Source organism: Leptonychotes weddellii, chromosome 5, assembly GCF_054177405.1.
Source record: "Leptonychotes weddellii isolate Sample4059 chromosome 5, ASM5417740v2, whole genome shotgun sequence".
Lineage (NCBI taxonomy): Eukaryota > Metazoa > Chordata > Mammalia > Carnivora > Phocidae > Leptonychotes > Leptonychotes weddellii.
This window is the reverse complement of record NC_138373.1, coordinates 55,072,702-55,094,363: the sequence shown is the minus strand read 5'-3', so window position 1 is coordinate 55,094,363 and position 21,662 is coordinate 55,072,702. Positions and strand designations below refer to the sequence as shown.

The following is a 21,662-nucleotide window of genomic DNA, read 5'->3' as shown; positions in this document are numbered from 1 at the left end:
CTCTTCAATAATGTATGTTTTTCCATTTTTCAGATTATTAGATCTCTTCAAGTGGATTTTGGGTTCCTCAAACAATTGCTTCAGTTGAAATTTGAGGACAGTCTTAAAGAAGAGTCTTTCAATCTCTTCACTGCTCTACATGACAGGATCCTAACAATCGAAAAACATTATCAAGAGGTACAAGTTCTCTCATTTCCTTTGTTTTATATGTGGATTGATCTTGTGCTTAGATAAGTATGTACTACAGTTTTGAATTTAGCAACTAGTGTGGGGGGCAATTTAATTTGCATATGTTGTGTCTCATGTAATAGCTAATCCATATAATAGCTTTCCTTTGTATCAGGAACTTTGTAAGTACTCTGTATGCAAATTAATCTAATCCTCACACTAACTTCATGAAGTAGGTGCAATTATTATCTTTCTTTTACAGATGAGGAAATTGAAGCCCAGGAAGTTTAATTAACTTGCTCAAGGCCACCAGTTAAACAACAGAGTTTATTTTCCTGGCCAGACAGTTTGATGCCTGAGATCTGGTTCTTAAGCACAATTTTATAGGATATTATTTGTACTTATTATCTCTGTAAAGGCCAAAGGCTTGAAAACTCAGCTGCTTCAAGGAATTTCCTAAATTCTTTGGTCAGGTTAGCATATTTATCTGTCATTAAGAATAGGGACTGCTTTTCCTCAGTTATAATACACACACACACACACAAACCCCTCATCTTCTATTGACTCCACCATTCTGAGAACCACTATAAGCCTTTTAAATGTGTTTCCTCCATAAGTCCCTCAACAATGCTTAAATGAAACCCGATTATTCCTGATCTACAGATAAGGAAACTGAGATGCCAAGGTTAAGTAACCTGCTTCAGGTCAGACAGATTGAAAGTGGCACAATAATACTGAAATCCAGTTCTGTCTGACTCTAAAGCCTAATTGTTGTTTGCACTCCATTGTTATCCAAAACAATGGTCAACTGATTTGATTAATCAGAAAATGACTCTGTTTTATGGATTAGTGGCTCTAGATTTCTTTTTATGAGCATATCCCATTCAAAAGGTACAAGGACCAGGAGAGGATATGAATTACAAATAGGTTTTACTATTTTTAAGAGCATTTCTAGGAAGACAGTAAAAAGACTTAAATATGTAAAGTGAAATAAAATGTTCAAATTATCTATATTTATTTTATCCATTTGAGCTCTCTATTGCTTATAGTTAAGTAAAAATTGAATGCAGTGTGGAGTACCTGGGTGGCTCAGTCAGTTGGGTGGCTGACTCTTGATTTCGGCTCAGGTCACGATCTCAGGGTCGTGAGATCGAGTCCCGTGTTGGGCTCTGTGCTCAGCCTGCAGTCTTCTTGAGACGCTCTCTCTCCCTCTCCTCTGCCCCTCCCCCTGCTCACATGCATGTAGTCTTTCATGTGCGTGCTCTCTCTCTCTCAAAAATAAATAAATAAATCTTTTTAAAAAATTGAATGCAGTGTAATAGCTATAGTGTTGGAGAAATGATTACAAATTGGAGTTTTCACAAGATTTGTGATGATCTGAATGATGGTTTTATACTGAGTCCTTTAGTAGGGTGAGAGAGTCATATTTGGAAATTCAGTATGGTGTTCATTGTACTTATTTTTGGTTTGCAGAATGAGGACATCATAAGAAAATGCTACAATCAGCAGTTGGCTGATGCCATAGCTGTTATCAAAGGAATGTATAAGGTGGGTTTTTAGTGCTGTCATGGGCAAGGCCAGCTTCCCATCCTGCGAATGCACAGAGTGGGGCTCACTGGGGGTTCCCAGTCCGTGTTTTTGGCTTTGAAGATCTGTCTGCTCAGTTTTCAGGTCACTGAAAAGGGATCAGGCCTAAGACTGTTCACACTCACGTTAAATCAACCAAAATAACATTTTATTGTGACAGATATAGATTTGCAGAGACTGAAAAATTCCAGTCTGGTGTCCAGGTAAGTGACGAAGTCTGTTTGGTGAGCATGCAGTTGGATAGAAGGTCAGATAATCTCAGAGAGTTCATTGCGATTGCTGTAAATCCCAATAATGAACTGTCTCTGACCCTTGGTGGAGTAACTCTTCTACTGATGAGGACATGTCTATCTGCCATATATGGTGCTTCACTCTCCTACACAATGGGAGCATTCATAGTTTTCAATGATTACCTTTTTAGGCTTACTAAGGACCTTGTGCTTCTTTTAGATTTTATAACTGTATTCTTGTCTTTCATTTCAATAAACCTCTGGGAAGAAATATTTTTTATTATAGCAAATTGTGCATTGATTGCATACTTCTTTTCATAGCATTTATCACGTTTGTATTTAATTATGTAATTGCCTGTTACATGTTCTGTTCCATGCCAGACTGTAAGCTTTATGAGGGCAGGGATGTTGTCTGTCTTATTCACTGCTCTGCCTGCCTCTTAGTGCTGTGCCTGATGCATGATTAGCGATCAGCTAATAATTGCTAAGTGAAAGGATAGTTACCTGTATTTGTGGCAGATACTGGTGACTCAACAGTGATTCTCCTTCCTCCTTTTTCTTATTAGCAGAAGCGCTTCTTACTATGAAGCCACAATGCTAGATCCTTTCTTTCCCTGCTTCCTTTTCAGATATGGTGTGAACATAGGCAAGGTAAGGTGCCTGACCAATGTGACCTGAAGCTAAGTTGGCTGTGAGGTTTGGGGAGGAGGTTATTCTTTGTCACTTAAAGAGCTTTGTGGGGGGCACCTGCATGGCTCAGTAGGTTAAATGGCTGCCTTCGGCTCAGGTCATGATCTCAGGGTACTGGGATTGAGTCCCACATTGGGCTCCTTGCTCAGCAGGGGGTCTGCTTCTCCCTCTGCTGCTCTCCCTGCTTGTGCTCTCTCTCTCATGCTCTCTCTCAAATAAATGAATAAAATCTTAAAAAAAAAAATAAAGAGCTTTGTGGGAATAAATATCCTTCTTTTTTCTTTGTTTGACATTGTTGTCTCCTGATGCTTGGAATTGCTGCAGCCAACCTACAACCAAGGACTGAGATGTTTGGGATGTGCTAAAGGTACCAGCGTGGAAAGATAGTAAGCACTGGGGGCCTTGATGAACATCACTGAACAACTAAATAATTCTGGACTTGCCCTGCCTCTGGCCCTTTCATTTCATGAGATAATACCCCTCCTAGTGTTCAAGCCGCTGGTTCAGTAATTTCCAGCTGAAAATATTCCAGGACCTACTGCTCTGACAACAGTCTCTGTGACTCTGTGCCAGTTGTGATTCCAAAAGTGCTGTGACCCTATCTTTCTCACCTGCTGTGTTACCTTGCTCCTCTCCCACACAGAGGTGGAGCCTAATTCTCCCTCCTTGAATCTGGGCTGGCCTCGGTGCCTTGCTCCTAGGTATAGAAGGTGACGCAGCACCAATTCAGAGGTTAGGTCAAAAGAAGCCTTGCAACTTCATTCTCTTCCTCTTGGAATGTTTGCTCTCTGGATTCGCCCTCTCTGAATCCCGCTGCCATGTTATGAGAAGCTCAAGCTGTTTGGAGGATCTACATGTGGGTACTGGGTCCACAGACTCAACTGAGCTCAGCTTTCAAGCCATCCAGCCCCTAGCCATTTCGTCTTACCCTCTGAGGTCCCAGGCATTATGGAGCAGAGACAAGCCATCCCCTTGTGCCGGTCTTAATTCCTTGCCCCATGGAGCTCGAGAGCATGATAAATAGTTGTGGTTTTAGGCCACTAAGTTTGGGGAGGTGTATTATGCAGCAGTAAATAGAGAGCTGGCGTGGGTTCCTTGCACTCACATCAATAAGCAACTTCTAATTGACTTTGTTGGATAGACGACTTCTCTAATAGTTCTGCCAGCACCATGTAGCGTTGTGGTTAAGAGTTAGCATAATGTGTGCTTTAGAACAAGGACCCTGTCTGGAGTCAGACTCCATGGGTTAGACTCCTGGCTCTGTCACTTTATCATTATGTGACCTTAGGCAAAATACCGAACCTCTCTGCCTCAGTTTTGCCATCTGTCAAATGAGGATCATAATAGTGCCCCCGTCATGGGTTTGTTATGTGGATGGAATGAATTGATCCCTGTGAAGCACTTACAATAGTGCCTGGAATAAGGTAAGTGCAGTCTAAGTGTCTGCTAAATAAATGAACATTTCACATATGCATGACACTCCTTGGTACTGGTCATTTGTTCTGCTCCTTTATTATCTTAGTATTTAGGCTTGTAGCTTTCTGACCACTGACTGTGGATATGGTAAATGCCTTTAAGATATCTATAATAATTGTCAGTATTTGTTATGTTGAACTATATGAAATTGCCGCTTTTGGAGCCCAAAATGTCAAATATCAGCAATTTCATATGGCTCAACATAATAAACATACTTATCTTAATGGATAAAGGCAGCAACAAACTACATAAAATATGAGGCTATAATAACTTAAAGTAGAAGAGATTCATCTTCAATTTAACCAAACGTGTTGAATGAGTACTGTGTGCTAGGATATGGTGCGTACTGACATTACAAAGATGAAAGAGAGATGAATAGGGGTGAATTACAAACTCAGCCTTAATATACTTTGTTCACTGCAGAGATAAACATATAATGGGAGATATGGAAGCACCACAAAGGAAGCAGTTATTTCTGCCTTCATGCTTTAGGGAGGCTTCACAGAGAAGATGATATTTGTGCTGGGTTTTAAAGTAAATTCTCAGTTGGTAGATAAGAAATACAAAGGGATTCTAGGTAGATGGCAGAGTGTCTCTTAGACAGGATGTTTTTAGTGGCAAGTGATATATACCTAATTCACAATGGCATTAGTTAAAGGAATTTACTGGTTCATGTAACTGTAAAGTGTAGTGATAGTAATGACTTCAGGAAAAGCTGGATCTAGGTACTCAAATAATGTTATCAAGAAACTGTCCATCCCCTGCTTCCATCTTCTTCTCTGATGGTTTAATTTCCAGGCAGGTTCTCTTCACATAAGAGCAACCTTAGACAGAGCATCTCTTTCTAGATAGTTCCTACAAGAGTCTCAAGACTGACCCTGACCAATCTGGCCTAGTTATTGTCCCCCACTCCCACCACAAGCCAAGCCAGAGTGACGTACCCATCCCAGGAGATAATATCAAGGACAGGGTTTACCCAAATGGAAAAGAGAGGTTTTGATACTTAAAGGAGAGATGTTGGGTAGGCAAAACTGTTTAGACAAATTGGCTTCCCACTTTCAATAGCGTGTGAAAAGGCAAATAGGACCTGGTCAGAGTTGCTGACTGTTGCATTTCCCCACATGGTAGCCAGTAGCCATGGGTGGCTCTTAAAATGGAAGTTGAAATTAGGGGCGCCTGGGTGGCTCAGTCGGTTAAGCGTCTGATCCTAGGGTCCTGGGATCGAGCCCCGCATCGGGCTCCTTGCTCAGCGGGAAGCCTGCTTCTCCCTCTCCTTCTACTGCTTCCCCCTGCTTGTGCTTTCTCACTCTCTCTGTCAAATAAATAAAATCTTTAAAAAAAAAAATGGAAGTTGAAATTAAATTAAAAATTCAGTTCCTGGGTTGCATTAGCCATAGATTGCCCAGCAATATTCTGTGAAACTGAATAACTTAGGAGAATTCATGAAAGTTTGCACAGGTGTGTTTGATTTATTTTATTTTGTTTTTATGTTTTTATTAATAACAGTTAAAAAGCTATGCTTTATTGAGTGCTTTCTTTGTGCCGGGCACCATACGAAGGAGCTTAGATGTATCATTTTATTCAGTCTTCACATGAGCAAGTAGCAAGAACTGGGGCCCACAGCAATTCCTCAATTCTAATGTGGCACAGAGAGTGGTGGTAATAACAGGAACTACGTCATGGCCTCGTATTCTTACTTAGTGCTCTTGCTAATTTCAAGGTGTAAATTAGGCTGCTACAGAAGTGCCTGTGCTATCCGGTTCATCCAAAATGTGGTGCCCAAAGATGAAGTCCAAGTATCTTTTGCCTGGTTCAGCCCCATGACCAGGTGGAGCTGGGAGTCCAGTTCCCATCTATGTCATGTCTCTACAGTTGTTCTGCAGAAAATGGGAAATGCTTGAATTTTCTGAGCAGGAGAAAGAGAGGTGCCTTTGTATCCTTCAGGATGGTTACTCATGTAACAGAGTTAAAGGGCGTTGGAGAAATGAAGACACAGATATACACCCCAGGAAGACAGAAACCACGAAGAGTCTCCTCAATGCCCAGTACAGGGCTTGGATTTTAATAAATATTTATTGGAGGAAGATAGAAGGAAGAATGAGAAAGAGGGAAGGAGGGAAGATGAGCTACAATCTGTAGTTTAAGGCAGAATGTTGGATAGTGGAGGGGAGGGACAAAAGGAATGAAGTTCTGCTCTAGGTTAAAAGAATTTAAAGAGACGTCTCCCTAAATGCAATATGTGGGGCTACTTAGTATCCTGCTTTGAACAAACCAAATGTTAGAAAAAAAGTTTCGAGATCATTGGAAAAATTTTATTATGGACTAGATATTAAATGATATTAAGAAACTCTGTTACTTTTGTTAGTGTGATGGTGGCATTGTGATTACATGAAAAAGAAAAGAAACCCTTAGTTATTAGAGATGAACTGTGAAGTATTTAGGGTTCAAAGACAAGACGTCTAGGATTCCCATAAAAATACATAAGAACAGAATGGGTAGGTAAGTGTGTAACAGACTATTATAATTTTCTCTACTTTGGGGTATGTTTCATCATAAAAAAAGCAGAAGTATTTGAATGCAGGTTACTTCTTTAGTCCTCTTTCTTAAACACCCCCAGTGGCCTTTCAGAATTCAAGATGGAGTCCAAGCTCCATTGCTTGGTCTATGCCTTCCAGGCCATGGGGACCCTGGCCCCTTTGGCTCCCCAGGTTCATTCTGCTGCAGCTTTCAGACCCTCAAACCTGCCAAGTACATTCCTGCCTTACGGCTAATCCCTGGAACCCTCTGCCCTCCATCTTCATATTGCAGCTCAAAAGGTGCCTCCTCAGGCTTCCTGTGACCATCACCACTCAAGGACAAATCTTCCACACCAGTCTCTCCCTATTCCATTCTGTGGCCTTCAGAGCAGATGCCACTGCCTAAGATTCTCTTGTTCATGTTTTTTTACTTATGAGTGTTCTGTTTCACCCCACTAGACTTTCTGCTTTGGGAGAGCAGCCATCTTGGCTTCATACCTAGAGGCATTTTAGCAGGTGTGAGATAAGAATATGTTGAAAGAATAAACACAGGAACAAATTAATGGGGAAGGGTTTTCTAAGCATGAATCTTTCCACAGAGACCATAAAGGAAAATAAAAATAAGCATAAAATGAAAAACTTCTGTACAACAAAAGTAAAAATAGTTTGAAGAAAAATGAAGAACTGGGAAAATATGTGCAAAAAAAATGCAAATAATGTATTAATATTCCTAACATATTGAGAGCTCCCACCAATCATTAAGATAATGCTGAATAGGGGCACCTGCATGGCTCAGTCAGTTAAGCATCTGACTGTTGATCTCTAAGATCATGGTGGTGAAACGGAGCCCTGCATCAGGCTCTGCACTCAACAGGGAGTCTGCTGGAGATTCTTTCCCCTCCCTCTCCCTCTGCCCCTCCTCTCAGTTCACTCATGCATGCTCTCTCTCTCTAAATAAATAAATAAATAAAATCTTAAAAAAAGAAAATAATGCTGAATAGCCCATTAGAAAAATCAGCAACATATATTAAAAAGATATTAAAATAAAAATATCTAAATGGCCAACAAACTTACAAAAAATGTTCAACCTTATTAAAAATAAAATAAATGCAAATGAAGCAAAAATACTGCTTTCATCTATCAGATTGGCAGAAATTTAAAGATTGATATTATCTACTCTTGGCAAAGTGTGGGTTAATGGGTAAGCACATATATTGTGGAAGCATACATTGGTACCACCCATTTGGAAGAAAATTTAACAAATTCTAATAAAAATTTAAATGTGCATTTATTTTGACCAGGCAATCCCACTTCCAGGAGATAAAAATACATATACAATGATCAGCAGCATTATAATGTAGTTTTTAATAGAAAATAATGGAATAATACTACTTAATGATACAAATGTTAGAAAAATACCCAGCCCATTTAAACAAAGGTAAATTCATATGTACTACTATGAAGGCGTTTCTAAGATACATTGTAATTGAAAAAAATCTGGCAGAACAACACAATATTGTAGAACATTCAGAATGTCTGGAGAATGCGGGAGAAAAAGAAAGCACTTTTTTAATTTGAAGTTTCTGTATTTTTATAACAGTCATGCTTCCATTTTTTATAACGTGTTGGTAGTAAAAAGAAGTGTCATTTCAGTTGCAATACATTTCTTTCCCTCGACCCCCCGCCCTTTCTCTTTTTTCTTTCTTTTCCTTGACATTGACTTTTACAACAAATAAGGCAGTTGTCTTTCAATATGTCCCATGTTCTGTAGTTGTTAGTTTGCTTCCTCAAGGGGTTGTGTTACTTGTTCTTCTGTTTTCCATATTTCTTATAAATTAGAATATAGCTCTAAAATCATGATTAGATTCAAATTCAAATTTTATACCTTTTGACAAGAATGGCTTATTGGCAGGGCTTTTAAAAAGTAAACTTTTACTTGAAGTGTAATTTACACACATAAAAGTACACAGATTATAAATGTACAATTCAAATTTTTGTTAAAAAAAGGAACATACCCAAATAATCATTGTTTAGATCAAGAATTAGGATGTTATGGCAACTTCCACCTCTCCAAAGGTTACCATGATCTGACTTCTGTCACGGATTTGTTTTGCTTATGTTTGAATTTTAATGTAAATAAAACCATACAACACTTGCTTCTTTATGTCTGACTTCGATTGTTGGACCTTACATCTGTAAAATTTATCCATATTGTTGTGCATAGCAATAGTTTGTTCTTTCTCATTGCTGTAGAGTATTCTGTTGTATGAACATTCTTGTACATACCTTTTTATTGTTTTACATAATCTCTACACCCAACGTGGGGCTCAAACTTATAACCCCAAGATCAAGAGTTGCATGCTCTATGACTGAGCCAGCCAGGTGCCCCTCTTGTACATATCTCTTATTTACGTAAGTATGTATGTATGTATGTATAGAGAGAGAGGGCATCAGCAGGAGGGGCAGAGGGAGAGGGAGAGAGAATCTCAAGCAGACTCCCCACTGAGCACAGAGCCCAATGCGGAGCTCCATCTCACGACCCCAAGATCAAACCCGAGCTGAAACCAAGAGTTGGATGCTCAGCCAACTGAGACACCCAGGCGCCCCACATATCTTATAATGTACATATGTATGCATTTCTGTTGGGCAAATACTAGAGTAGAATTGCTAGATCACAGAGTGAGCACATTTTCAGTTTTAGTGGATGATGCTGTTTTCGAAGTTTTCTACTGTTTTTCTAAGTTACACCAATTTTTACTCCCTTCAGAGATGTGGAAGTGTTCCGGCTGCTCGACGTTCTTAGTTCTACCACTCTTTTAGATTTTAACACTTCTTGTGAATGTGTAGAGGTATGTGTTTGTGTCGTGACATGTATTTTTTAAAGATTACTAAGGTTGCTGTGAAGAGAATAAATTATAGGAAAGCAAGGATGGAAATAAGAACAGTGGAAGTTTGTTTCAGTCATCTCTTTAGGTGATGGTGGTGGCTTGGAATAGGATGGTAGCAATGGAAATAGAATGAAGAGGATGAATCTGGGATATATTTTAGAAGAAGAGCCAATAAGGTTTGCCAATGGGTTAGGTGTGGAAGGGAAACAAAAGGGTGAAATCGTGTGTATCTGCTAGCTTTTTGACTTCCACAGCTGGATGGCTGATTCACATCAGTGACTGGAGGAGTCTGGTGGAGGAAGAGTATGTGTGAATTCACGGGGTGGAAGTTGTTCAAAGTAAGCTTCCCAAGAGTAGGGTTCTTGGTTTGTACCTTTCACTTACATATCCCAAGCACCTAGAATATTAATTAACATGAAGTAAGTAATTAAAAGTATGTGTTGAACAAAGAGTGAATTAGACATCTTAGTGGTAATATCTGGCAATTTGTTGAATGTACGAGTTTAGAGGTTTGTGGAGAGACAGGTTAGATATATATATCTGATAGACATCATCATCATAGTAGATTTAAAGCCATAAGGACTGGATGAGATCACCCAGGGAGAAAGTGTATTTATACAAGGTTAGTAGTAATGAGGGGTTGTCAGAGAGGCCTTAGAAAAAGCAGGGGAGCCTGGTGTCACAGAGATCAAGAGAGAAGACTGTTTTAAGAAGGATGGAATGGTCAATGGTATCAAATACACTGAGACTTGAGTAAGCTGAAAGTCAAAAAGTAACATTGGCAATATTAACACTGGCATCACTGCAGATCCCAGGAAGAACATCAGAGTGATAGAGGTGGATGTTCAGTTGGAACTGGGGGGTAGGGGGGGTGATCCAATGTGGATTGAGGACATTGAAAAAGGGAATAAAGGGATAGGGCTATGGCTGGAAGGCTAGAGTGAGAGTTTAGGGTCAAGGGACGTTTTTTAAAAGAAGGGGTACTAGAAAATGCATGTATAGGGATGGGAAAGGTCCAGAACTGAGGGATAAATCAATAATGTAAAAGATAGAAGATATGGTGCAGGAGGGAGTACTGGAGAAGGCCAGAGCAGAGGGGATCCACTGCATAAATAGAGGGGTTGTTCTTAAGGGCAACAGGGGGATTCTCCATCATTGTACAGAAGTGTTATGGGCTGGGGAGGCATGGGTGGTTCATCTGGTTAAGCACATGATCCAGGATTGTGAGATTGAGCCCCATGTCAGGCAACACACTCAGCAGGGAGTCTGCTTGAGATTCTTTCTCTCTCCTTCTCGCTCTGCCCCTCCCCCCTTGAAAATAAATAAATAAATCTTAGAAGTGTTATGGGCTGAATTGTGTCCCCTCCAAAATTCAGATGTTGAAGTCCTAACTTCCAGTACCTCAGAATGTGACTGTTAAGAGGTAGAGCCTTTAAAGGAACCATGAATGGATCTGTGAGGTCATATGAGTGGACTCTGATCCAATTTGACAGGAGTCCTTATAAAAACAGGAGATTAGGACACGGACACATACAGAGGGAATATTGTGTGAGGACATAGGGAGAAGATAGTCATCCGCAAGCCAAGGAGAAAGACCTCAGCAGAAACCAACCCTGCTGACACCTTGATCTCAAACTTTGAATCTCTAATATTGTGAGAAAATACATTTCTATTGGTTAAGCCCCCCAGTCCATGGAGCTCTGTCTTAGGAGCTCTAGCAAACCCAGGCAGGAAGAGAGAATGGAGTGCACAGACAGCTATAGGCAGCTTATAGATTTGGCAGTGAACTCTAGGCTGGCTTCTGTCTTCTTAATGAAGGCAGAGACATGACCACAGGCTGAATCTGAAAAAAGGTGGAGGGAGTGAGAGAGAGAGAGAAGAGAAAACTGGAAAATATTCTGCATAAAAAACACATTTTTATGTTTTCATGTTTTAAATCTGTTTTGTACACATTGTTGGGTCTTATTTAACTTGCAGACATTAACTTACATATGAATATCCAGTTTGCCTAAATTTGATATAAACTACCTAATTATATAATGATTTATCATTTTTAAATGGCCTTTATTAGGGGTGCCTGGGTGGCTCAGTCTGTTAAGTGGCCAGCTCTTGATTACAGCTCAGGTCATGATCTCAGGGTCCTGGGATCGAGCCCTGTATTAGGCTCCAGCCCTGTGTTGGGCTCCCTGCTCAGCAGACAGTCTACTTCTTCCTCTCTCTCTCTGACCCTCCTCCCCACTTGTGCTCTCTCTCTGTGTCTCAAAAAAAAAAAAAAAAAATTAAGATTATCCTTCCTTGTGGATGATACCACTAAAATTGACATGTAATTTTAGGTATTTGGTATTAGATAAGCTATCTCATTTTCTTTTCTTCTACAGAAATGGCTTGAATATTCTTGGCTTTTTGTCCTTCCATATACATTAAATTGTGTATTTAGTGCTATATTGTACAAATAAACTCGTTGAAAATTGTATTGGTTTGCCTTAAAACTATAGACCATTTTGGGGGAAATGTGTATTTTCTTATAGTTAGGATTTTTTTCCCTTTCAACGCTAAATCTACAGTCTTTTCCAGCCACTTGACACCAACAGGATGTCATAGAGGAGGAAAACTTTTTTCTCAATCCTCCAAGGTTCAGTAAGTGGAATGCAAAAATCAAACTGATAAAAGACAAATTAACAGGAGAGAAAAATAGATTTAATTGAGTGCTACGCATGCAAGTTCACAAAGAAATGTGGCTTAAGGAGGCCGTCAGAATTTGCAGGCTTATATGCCATCCCAGAGGGCAATAGAGTGTAGAGAAGAGGCTAAACAAAAGAAAAGGGATTTGGGGGCTAGGGAGGTAAGTTACAGGAAGGTGACTAGGGAAAGTATGGTCAACAAGGATTGTTCAGTAAGATTCATTATACAGATTCAAGTCAGTGTCTTCTCCATTCCTAAGAGTTGCTAAGAGTCCTTCTCCTCCAGGAGATGCCTCTACAAATGGGAAATTCCTTTATAAATGTAAATTTCCTTTACAAAAGGAGTTTTATGCTGTTTTTAGGGTTTTTCCTGCCCCTCTTATTCCTCTGTTGCCCTCGAAATAATCATGCCAAAGTGGCATATTCTGGATTGTCCAAAAATTTGATTCAACTCTGACACCAATGATCCATAGCTGATGCAGACCCCACAGGTAAAGGGCTCCATCCCACAAGGCTGCCCCTTTTCAGATGCCAGTTGTGTGCAAGTCCCAGTACCTCTGACCAACTGGCTATAAATTTGGTATTCTCCACCCCACCCCCTCCCACCAAGGTTTGATAATTTCCTAGAAGGACTCCTAGAACTCAGCAAAGCACCTTACTTACTGTTATAGGTTTATTATAAAGGATACAACCCCAAAAAGCCAAACGGAAGAGATGGGTAAGGGAGCAAAACTTATTTTCCTTCTTCCCTTCTAGGTTTGTAGCTGACCCCACCCCCCTCCCCAATAAATGACAGATCAACAGGAGAAAAACAAATTTAATAACATGCATACCTACTGTATACATGGGAGGGACCCAGGAAAACGGAGTAACTCCACAAACTGGCCCAAGCCACCCCCTTAAATACCATCTTCAGCTAAAGACAAAAGAAGATGTTGGGTGGGGAGGAGCCAGTTATGGGAAGTGACTAGGCAAAGCACAGTAAACAAAGTTATAATCGTTATGCAGATTTAAGTCCTTGCCTTGTCCATTGATAAGCATTTCTAGAATTTTAGTCATCCTCTTTCTGGTACAGAGAAGGGGACACGCTTACAAATGAAGATTTTCCTTATAGGAGTCTCTTCCATGTCTTATGTGTGTATTCCCTTATACAAGTCTCTGACAAAAGAGTAACTTCTCAATTTTCAAAGCTTCTCCAGTGTCTGCTGTTTTTTAAAAGTAATCAGCCTAAAATAATCCTTACGCCAAAGAGACATATTTAGGGGTGGCAAATTCTGTTCCCCTTCAGATGCATAGCATAAGTATGGGGCAGAGGCTCAAAGTTTCCACGACCTCTCCAGGTGCAGCACCCTCCCAGCTTCTAGTTATGTTCACCAACCCACAGCTCTCTGAATGCAGTCCTTTGGGTCTTTAACAGAGGTCTCATAGTGTAGGACTGAATAAATCATTTGGCATTAACTCAATCTCCAGTCCCTTTCCTCTCCCAGGGGTGGGAGGATGGAGCTGAAAGTTCTAAGCTTCTAATCAAGGCTTGGTCTTTCTGGTGACCAGTCTTCATCCTGAAGCTATCTAGGGGCCCCCCAAGAGTGGCCTAGTTAGAACAAAGGTAGTCCTATTGCTCTTGCCAAAAGTTTTAGGATTTTTGTGCCAGAAACCAAGGACAAGGACCAACTATCTTCCGATGACACCATGCCTAAATTGAATCATCCAATACTGTATATACTATAATTCTCCATTTACTTAGCTCTTTTTTAATAGTTCAAAATACAAAAAGAACTTTAATGGTTTTGATGGGGGATGGAAGCAGAAAAATGTTCACCTTTAGCCCAGAAGGCTGACCCATAACCTGCATATTTCTGATAAGGATCAGATAATGCACCAGTTGCTACATTCTTGAAGGGTCTCATGACTGCCTGTAAATCTCACCGATAGTTAATATCAAACTGAGTGATAAGGACCAGAGAAATCTTGAAAAAGTAGGTTTCACGAGCAGAAATTCGAAGAAGATACCTGTGACCTAATACTTCCTGCACATCCCCTTCCCCTTGAGCACTAAGCATAGAACCACCAGCTTCATACAGCAAAAGTTCAGCCCTTCCTGCCCATAGGTCCTGTCCCCGTGCTACTTAAACTTACTAAGTCATACCATACAATGTCTCAAGAATTCTTTCTTGACCATTGCGCTCCATGGCCCCCAACATTTTTATTTCAAGTTTGATTTATTTAAGTAACCTCCAGACCCAATGTGGAGCTCGAACTCATGACCCTGAGATCGAGAGTCACTTACATGCTCCTCTGACTGAGCCAGCCAGGCGCCCGGCCCTACATTTTTATTACATTTATTCCTGAATACCTTTCTTGAAGACATAGTAAATACCTTTTTTTTTTTTTTAAAGATTTTATTTATTCATTTGACAGAGAGAGAGAGCGAGAGAGGGAACACAAGCAGGGGGAGTGGTAGAGGGAGAAGCAGGTCTCCGCCAAGCAGGGAGCCCGACGCGGGGCTCGATCCCAGGACCCTGGGATCATGACCTGAGCCGAAGGCAGACGCTTAACGACTGAGCCACCCAGGCGCCCTAGTAAATACCTTTTCAAAATTAAATTTCTGACTGTTTATTACTGGGGTATAGAAATGCAGTTGATGAGTATATATTGATTTTGTAACCAGCTATCTTACTAAATTCTTAAACTTACTTTAATAATTTATAGAGTCTTCAGGACTTCCTATATCAAGTTATATTAATTGAGAATAATTACATATTTGTTACTATCTTTTTCATCCTCATCCCATTTCTTCATTCATTCATTAATTTTTCCTTACTGCACTGGTGGTGCATCCAGTACAATGTTAAATAAGAGCGATAATAGCAAGCATCCTTATTTTATATCTAATCTTATAGGGAATGAATCAAATGTTTCAACATTACACATAATACTTGGTATATTAACAGGCTATTTTAAAGAGACTATTAAAAAAAATCATGAATCCATTTCAGTTTTATAAAATGTAGGGTTTATGCGTCTACTAAGAGATGCATAAATGCGTTCCCCTTCATGATGTTCCTCTTAATCTATTAATGTGGTGAAATTAATTAATTAATTTTTTAAGTGTTAAATCAACTTTACTTTCCTTGTGTATGTCCAACTTGGTCATGATATGTCTTTTATAAAAACAATTGTTGTTGAATTTAGTGTATTAATATTTTGATTAGGATATTTTAAATCCACGTTCATCAGTGAGGTAACCTGTACTTTTCTCTTTTTTATACTGTCCTTGTTGGGTTGTGATATCAGGCTTATGCTAGCTTCCCAAAATGAGTTGAGAATGTTATCCTCATTTTGTTCCCTAGGAACATTTATATAAGATTGGAAATATTTCCTCCTCAAATATTTAGAACTACCAGGAAAAGCCAACTGGGCCTGGAGGGATAGATTGACCAATCGACATCTTTTGGATTCCTCATTCAATTTCCTTAATGATTATAAGACTATTGGGAATTCTATTCCTTTTGAGTCAGATATAATGAAATATTTGTCTAGGGCTTTGTCTATTTGATTTAAACTCAAAAACATGTTGGAAGAAAGGCTTACTAATGTATATCGTTCTCAGATGAAAAATGTAATCCTATATTTTTAAACCCACTTTTTATTACTATTTTATCCATTTCATTGAGTTTTAAAATATTACTTATAATATTTTTTTATGACTCAGAATTTTATTTGCACTCTATGCTTGCTTATTGGTTATTTTTTTATGGCTTTTGCTCATTGCTCATCATTTTAGTCCTGTTATTTCTATAAACATATTTAACTATACTTGATTTATATTCTGTGTCTCACCATTTCCATCTTTGAGGGTCTGATAAGTGCTGGCTGTCACATGTGACATGTCATTACTTTTGGGCTTTATGATTTTTGACTGTGAACTCAGATTTCTGTGGGAATTCCTTGAGGCCTAGAACAGAAGTCAGTTTCTGTAGAGATTTGTGTTTGCTTCTATAAGATTTCTGGGTCTGTGACCACTTTAATCTGACTTTTAGCTTGAGACATTTTAGACCACCCAGATGGATGACTTTGGGTCACAAGCTGTGTAGGTCATCTTTCATCTTGTGCTCATAAAACTTCTTTAGAAGACATGTTTTTTCCCTTCTCTGTACTCAGAGCCAAGTTTCCAGACAGGCAGTTCCACTTTCGGTGGGGTGGGAGGGGGTGCACAGTTCAAGGTAGTTTTAGTTTGTTCTTACAATGAAGGAGTGGCCCTTTGGTGTCTCAACCTTAATGAGGAGGCCTCCTATTATTTAGAATTAGAATTGCCACCTTGAGGGGGACGGAGGTGATGTCTCTTCTCTGTGTCCTGCTGAGGAGCAAACCAAAGTTCACATGTCCCTGGGTTGGCAATGCCCTGGAATGAAAGCCAGCTTCAGTGTGCTGCACACCTCTCTGGATTTCTGCATTCACTTCATTTTAGCCTAAGTACTCCTTTCTTTGTCAGCTTATAGATGCACTTCACCTATCCTATCCAGAATTTTTGTTGTTTACAGTGGAAGAGTAAGTCAGAATCCCATGATTTTTTTTTTTTTAACATGCTTTCCTAATCTTTTGTGTCTTCAACAATTTCTGGGACACTGATATATGTCTAGTATGTATCAAATGCTCAGAAAATATGGCAGAATGGAGCACCTGGCTGGCTCAGTTGAAAGAGTATGCGACTCTTGATCTTGGGGTCATGAGTTTGAGCCCCACATTGGGCGTAGAGATTACCAAAAATAAATAAACAAATAAACTTAAAAATAATGTGGCAGAATAAGTGACTATCACTCTTTATATGTACTTCTTGTACTTAAAGTAGAAAGCCCGGAAATGATTAAATGCTTTCTATTCATCAGTTTTTCTTAAACATGTTCTAGTAAAATATACTTAATCAGTGTATTAATTGTAGTTGGTTTATCTAATTAAAGAATTGCTTTAATGATATAAAAGTGATTATTTGAATCATCCCTTTGGTTGTTATCATTGTTTTGATCCATGACCTCAGACAGTCTGCCTAATCCTGGCCACCCAGTTTGCAGAAGCTCAGTCACAAGAAAAAAACAGAAGACTGTTGGGAAAAAAATAAATAAATAAATAACCAAAGTAAACACTTGGGTTAAGAGGTAATTTTGGTTAAGGATAAATGACTCTGCTGCCCTCTGGAGGCCAGTTGAGGATACAGGTAACAAGTCCCTTTCCAGCTATGGAGCAAGTTTTTAAATCTATTTAACTTTTGAAACAATCTCTTCCGTGATATTATAGTACCTCATCTGAGACAAAAGAAAAGATTTTTCTAAAACTTACACCTGATTTAGCTATATTTTGTAGGAGCTCAGATTCAAGTAAGAAAACAAACTACTCTAGGTGTTTCAAACACATAGGGATTTAATAAAAGGATTTAGGAGCTTATAAAACCCTTGGAAAAGTCAAGGAGATTGTCACTACCTTTTGTATTTTTTTTTTTTGTCACTACCTTTTGTATTAACAAGCAATTTTCCCATTTCTTTTTTATTCTTTCAGGTAAACTTTAGAATAATTTTGTTTACTGCCACTCCAAAAGGCCCCCCTTGGTATTTTTATTAAAATTGAACTGGTTGGAAAATTATTCATGAATTTTGAAATTTGTATCATTTATAATATTCAGTCTTCCTATTCAAGAATACCTCTTGATCCACTTATGTCTTATTTTATGTATCTCAAAGTTTTATAATTTTACTTTTGCAGGTTATATTTCTTTCTCATACAACTAAGTGATTCCTAAGTATTATACTTTATGTCCTTAGAATATGGAATCAATTTTGTCATATTTCAAGAATATTTGGGTATCCATGGAATCCTTTGGGGTTTTTTTACTTTTTTATTTATTTAAGTGGTGTCTACACCCAACGTGGGGCTCAAACTCATGACCCCGAGATCAAGAGTAGCTTGTTCAGCTAAGCCAGCCAGGTGCCCCAATCAGCTTTAAAGGTATAATTTACATTGCATAAAATTCACTCGTTTAAAGCCTACAGTTCACTGGTTTATAGTGTATTTACAGAGTTGTGCAGCCATCACCATAATCTAATTTTAAAACATTTTCATCACCTCCAAAAGAAAGCTTGTACCCATTAGCAGTCACTCCCTATTCTTCTCTCCTCCTTTTATGCCCCCCCCCCACTCTGAACCCCTGGCAACTGCTAATCTACTTTCTGTCACTACAGATTTACCTATTCTGAACATTTCATATAAATGGGAGTAAAAGATATGCTGTTTTGTGATTGCTTTCTTCCACTTCACCAAAATGTTTTGATGTGAACCATTAATTTTATAAATAGTGTATCCAACCACTTTGTTGATAGATTTCCTTCCAAATGTGGGATCATCAGATCTCTTTTTTTTTTAATTGAAGTATACTTGGCATTTAACATTATATTAGTTTCAGGTGTACAACATAATGATTCAATATTTGTGTATATTGCGAAATGATCACCTCAATAAGTCTAGTTAACATCCATCACCACACATAGTTACAAATTTTTTTCTTGTGATGGGAATTTTAAGATTTTTTCTCTTAGAAAGAGAAATATATGATTTACAAATATATGTATATATATGATTTATAAATATATGATTTACAAATATTTTCTCCCATTCAGTATGTTTTCTTTTCATTTTGTTGATGGTTTCCTTTGCTATTCAAAAGCTTTTTAGTTTGATGTATTCTCACTTGTTTAATTTTGCCTTTGCTTTTGGTGTTATTCTAAAAAATCATCTCTAGGGCGCCTGGGTGGCTCGGTTAAGAGACTGCCTTCGGCTCAGGTCATGATCCTGGAGTCCCTGGATCGAGTCCCGCATCGGGCTCCCTGCTCGGCAGGGAGTCTGCTTCTCCCTCTGACCCTCCCCCCTCTCATGTGCTCTCTCTCTCTCATTCTCTCTGTCTCAAATAAATAAATAAATAAAAATCTTTAAAAAAAATAAAAAATCATCTCTAAGACCAATGTCAGGGAGCTTACTGCCTATGTTTTCTTCTAACAGTTTTATGGTTTCAAGTCTTTTTTTTTTTATTTTTTTATATGGTTTCAAGTCTTAAGTTCACCTTTTATCAGACATTTTAACAGTTCTTGTTGATTCATTTGTATTTTCTAAGCACAAACATCTACTCATGGAAAATGACAATATTTATGTCTTAATTTCTCAATGGTATCTCTTTCTCTCTTTAACACTAGACAGACATTGCAGAATGATATTAAATAATAAGGCAGTGATCATTCTTTTGTTTTTACTGAATTTGATAAGAATCCATCAGTAACTCATAATTAAGTATAATAATGGCTTTTTGTTTGGAATAATTTGGAGCTGGATGGAAGGAGACTAAGACTAATTAGTCTTTTGAGATGGGCTGGTGGTAGAAATATAATTACCTACAGTTTTAGTGCCTAGGGTGAGCAACTAAATATAGAATATATGTTTGTGGGGAAGGCTAAAATTGCACCAGAAAAGTAGGTCAATAAAGGGCTAACAAAGCCAGAGAGACTGGATGTTGGATGTTAGGTATACACAAGCCAAGTGGGGATCAGGGCACCGGAGATTAACATAAGAAAAATCAGGCTAGAATGGATGAAACAGGTGAACTAAGTCCTAAGGCTGGGTTCCTCTATGACCCTAGCACAGTGTTGCCTGGGCTAATCACGTCCCTTTACAAAGGTCCACGTGGGATAGATCCTGTTCCTCTCCCCTGAGTAGGGAGGGACTAGTTGTTTCTTTGCCTCGTCAAGTGGAAGAATTGAGCGCATACTGTAGGAGAGAAATGGGTTGAGGACACAATCTTTTGGCATGAATGTATCAAGAAAGCCAATAACCAGCCTCACACTCCGTGTGATGAACGTAGCTCCTGGCAAAGAAGAGAGTTCTGTGACTTTTGTGAAGCTGAAGAGTCTGAATCAGTCTAAGAAATGTTGCTTTGTGAGAAGCATCAAAGGTGAAGTTCAAATGAAGGCTGACAGGTGATTCTCAGTTCAGACTCTTGGGCACGGAAGATCATTTAATTTTGCTTTCTAGTTTGGAATATGCTCACTTCCTGTGCCTTACTGCATGAACTCGGATGCGTTTTTACATGATGGTCTCCCAGGTCTTTTAAAGAGAATTTTAGAGACTATGAAGCTCTATTCTTCTCCATTAACATGGGATGTTGAGGATTTTCTTATACACGGGGAAGTTTGTGACTAGCCCATAGCTGTGCATAGCAGGTCCTATAAATATGTACAGAATGAATGTTGGTGTTTTCTTGCAGGGTTCTTCAAGCAGAAGAGACTCTTTGGGTGACATAGTAGGGGAGGAGGATACTTCCCATCGTTCAAAAGTATTAGGCACATTCACACCCCAAGAGTGCTTGAAATACAACCATTAGAATTTCATTTCCTCAAATCAAAGCACCACCCTCTCCTTTACAAACAGAGGGCTAAGGAATGAAGTTATTACCTTCTTAATGGATGTTCCTTTTTCTGTGAGAAAAATCTGGGATAGGTTGGAGGAGAGGGGGAGGTACAGAGAGATGCTTACATGGAGAAAAGTATACAGGGCTGTAGAGAGAGCCATGCTCTGTATAGACCTGCTCTGTTGGAACCTAATGCAGCCTGGGGCTCTGGTTATTCTTTTGTCTTAGGTGGTGATGGGCATTAGTTACAGAAACGTAGGTGAAAATGCTTGGGGAAACGTGCTCATTTTCTCTAGGGCGATAATTAATGATAATGAAAGCCGTTATCACCTACTAAATAATCTACAATGGCCCAGGCGCTGTGCAAAGTGTTTCCTTTGCTGCATCATGATTTATTCTATTTCTCTAGAAAGACAAAAAAGACTAGAGTTAAATTCAGGTGGATTACAGAAAAATGAAAACTTTTATATCTAAGTTTTTATTTCAATGACCTCCTTCTTGGTTCAACTATAATTGGCATTCAGAAGGAAAGTTTTGTTAACATACATCTCTTCATATAGTTACAAACTTTTTTTCCTTGTGATGAGAACTTTTAGGATCTATTGTCTTAGCAACTTCCAAATATACTGTATGGCGGTGTTAACTCTAGTCCTCATGTTGTACATTATATCCCCGGTGTTTATTTATCTTACAACTGGCAGTTTGTACCTTTGACCATCTTCCTCCTCTCCCCCCACCCCTGCCACTTATAGACATTTCTTAAGTAGTGAACTAAATATATGCTACATTTCAAATACAAATGTTAAGAACATAAAGAAAACATGGGCGCCTGGGTGGCTCAGTTGGTTAAGCCACTGCCTTCGGCTCAGGTCATGATCCTGGAGTCCTGGGATCGAGTCCCGCATCGGGCTCCTTGCTCAGCGAGGAGTCTGCTTCTCCCTCTGACCCTCCCCACCTCATGCTGTCTCTCTCTCTCAAATAAA

General features: G+C 39.0%; 1 protein-coding gene across 1 annotated transcript in view; it reads left to right on the top strand.

Annotated features, from left to right (window-relative positions):
- C5H10orf67 (chromosome 5 C10orf67 homolog) overlaps window positions 1-21,662 on the top strand; it is a 121,603-nt gene that overhangs the window by 24,573 nt on the left and 75,368 nt on the right. Inside the window, exons 5-6 of the mRNA XM_081818909.1 lie at window positions 34-177; window positions 1,642-1,716. Of these exons, the coding sequence (XP_081675035.1) occupies window positions 34-177; window positions 1,642-1,716 (219 nt within the window). The remainder of the gene's footprint in view (window positions 1-33; window positions 178-1,641; window positions 1,717-21,662) is intronic.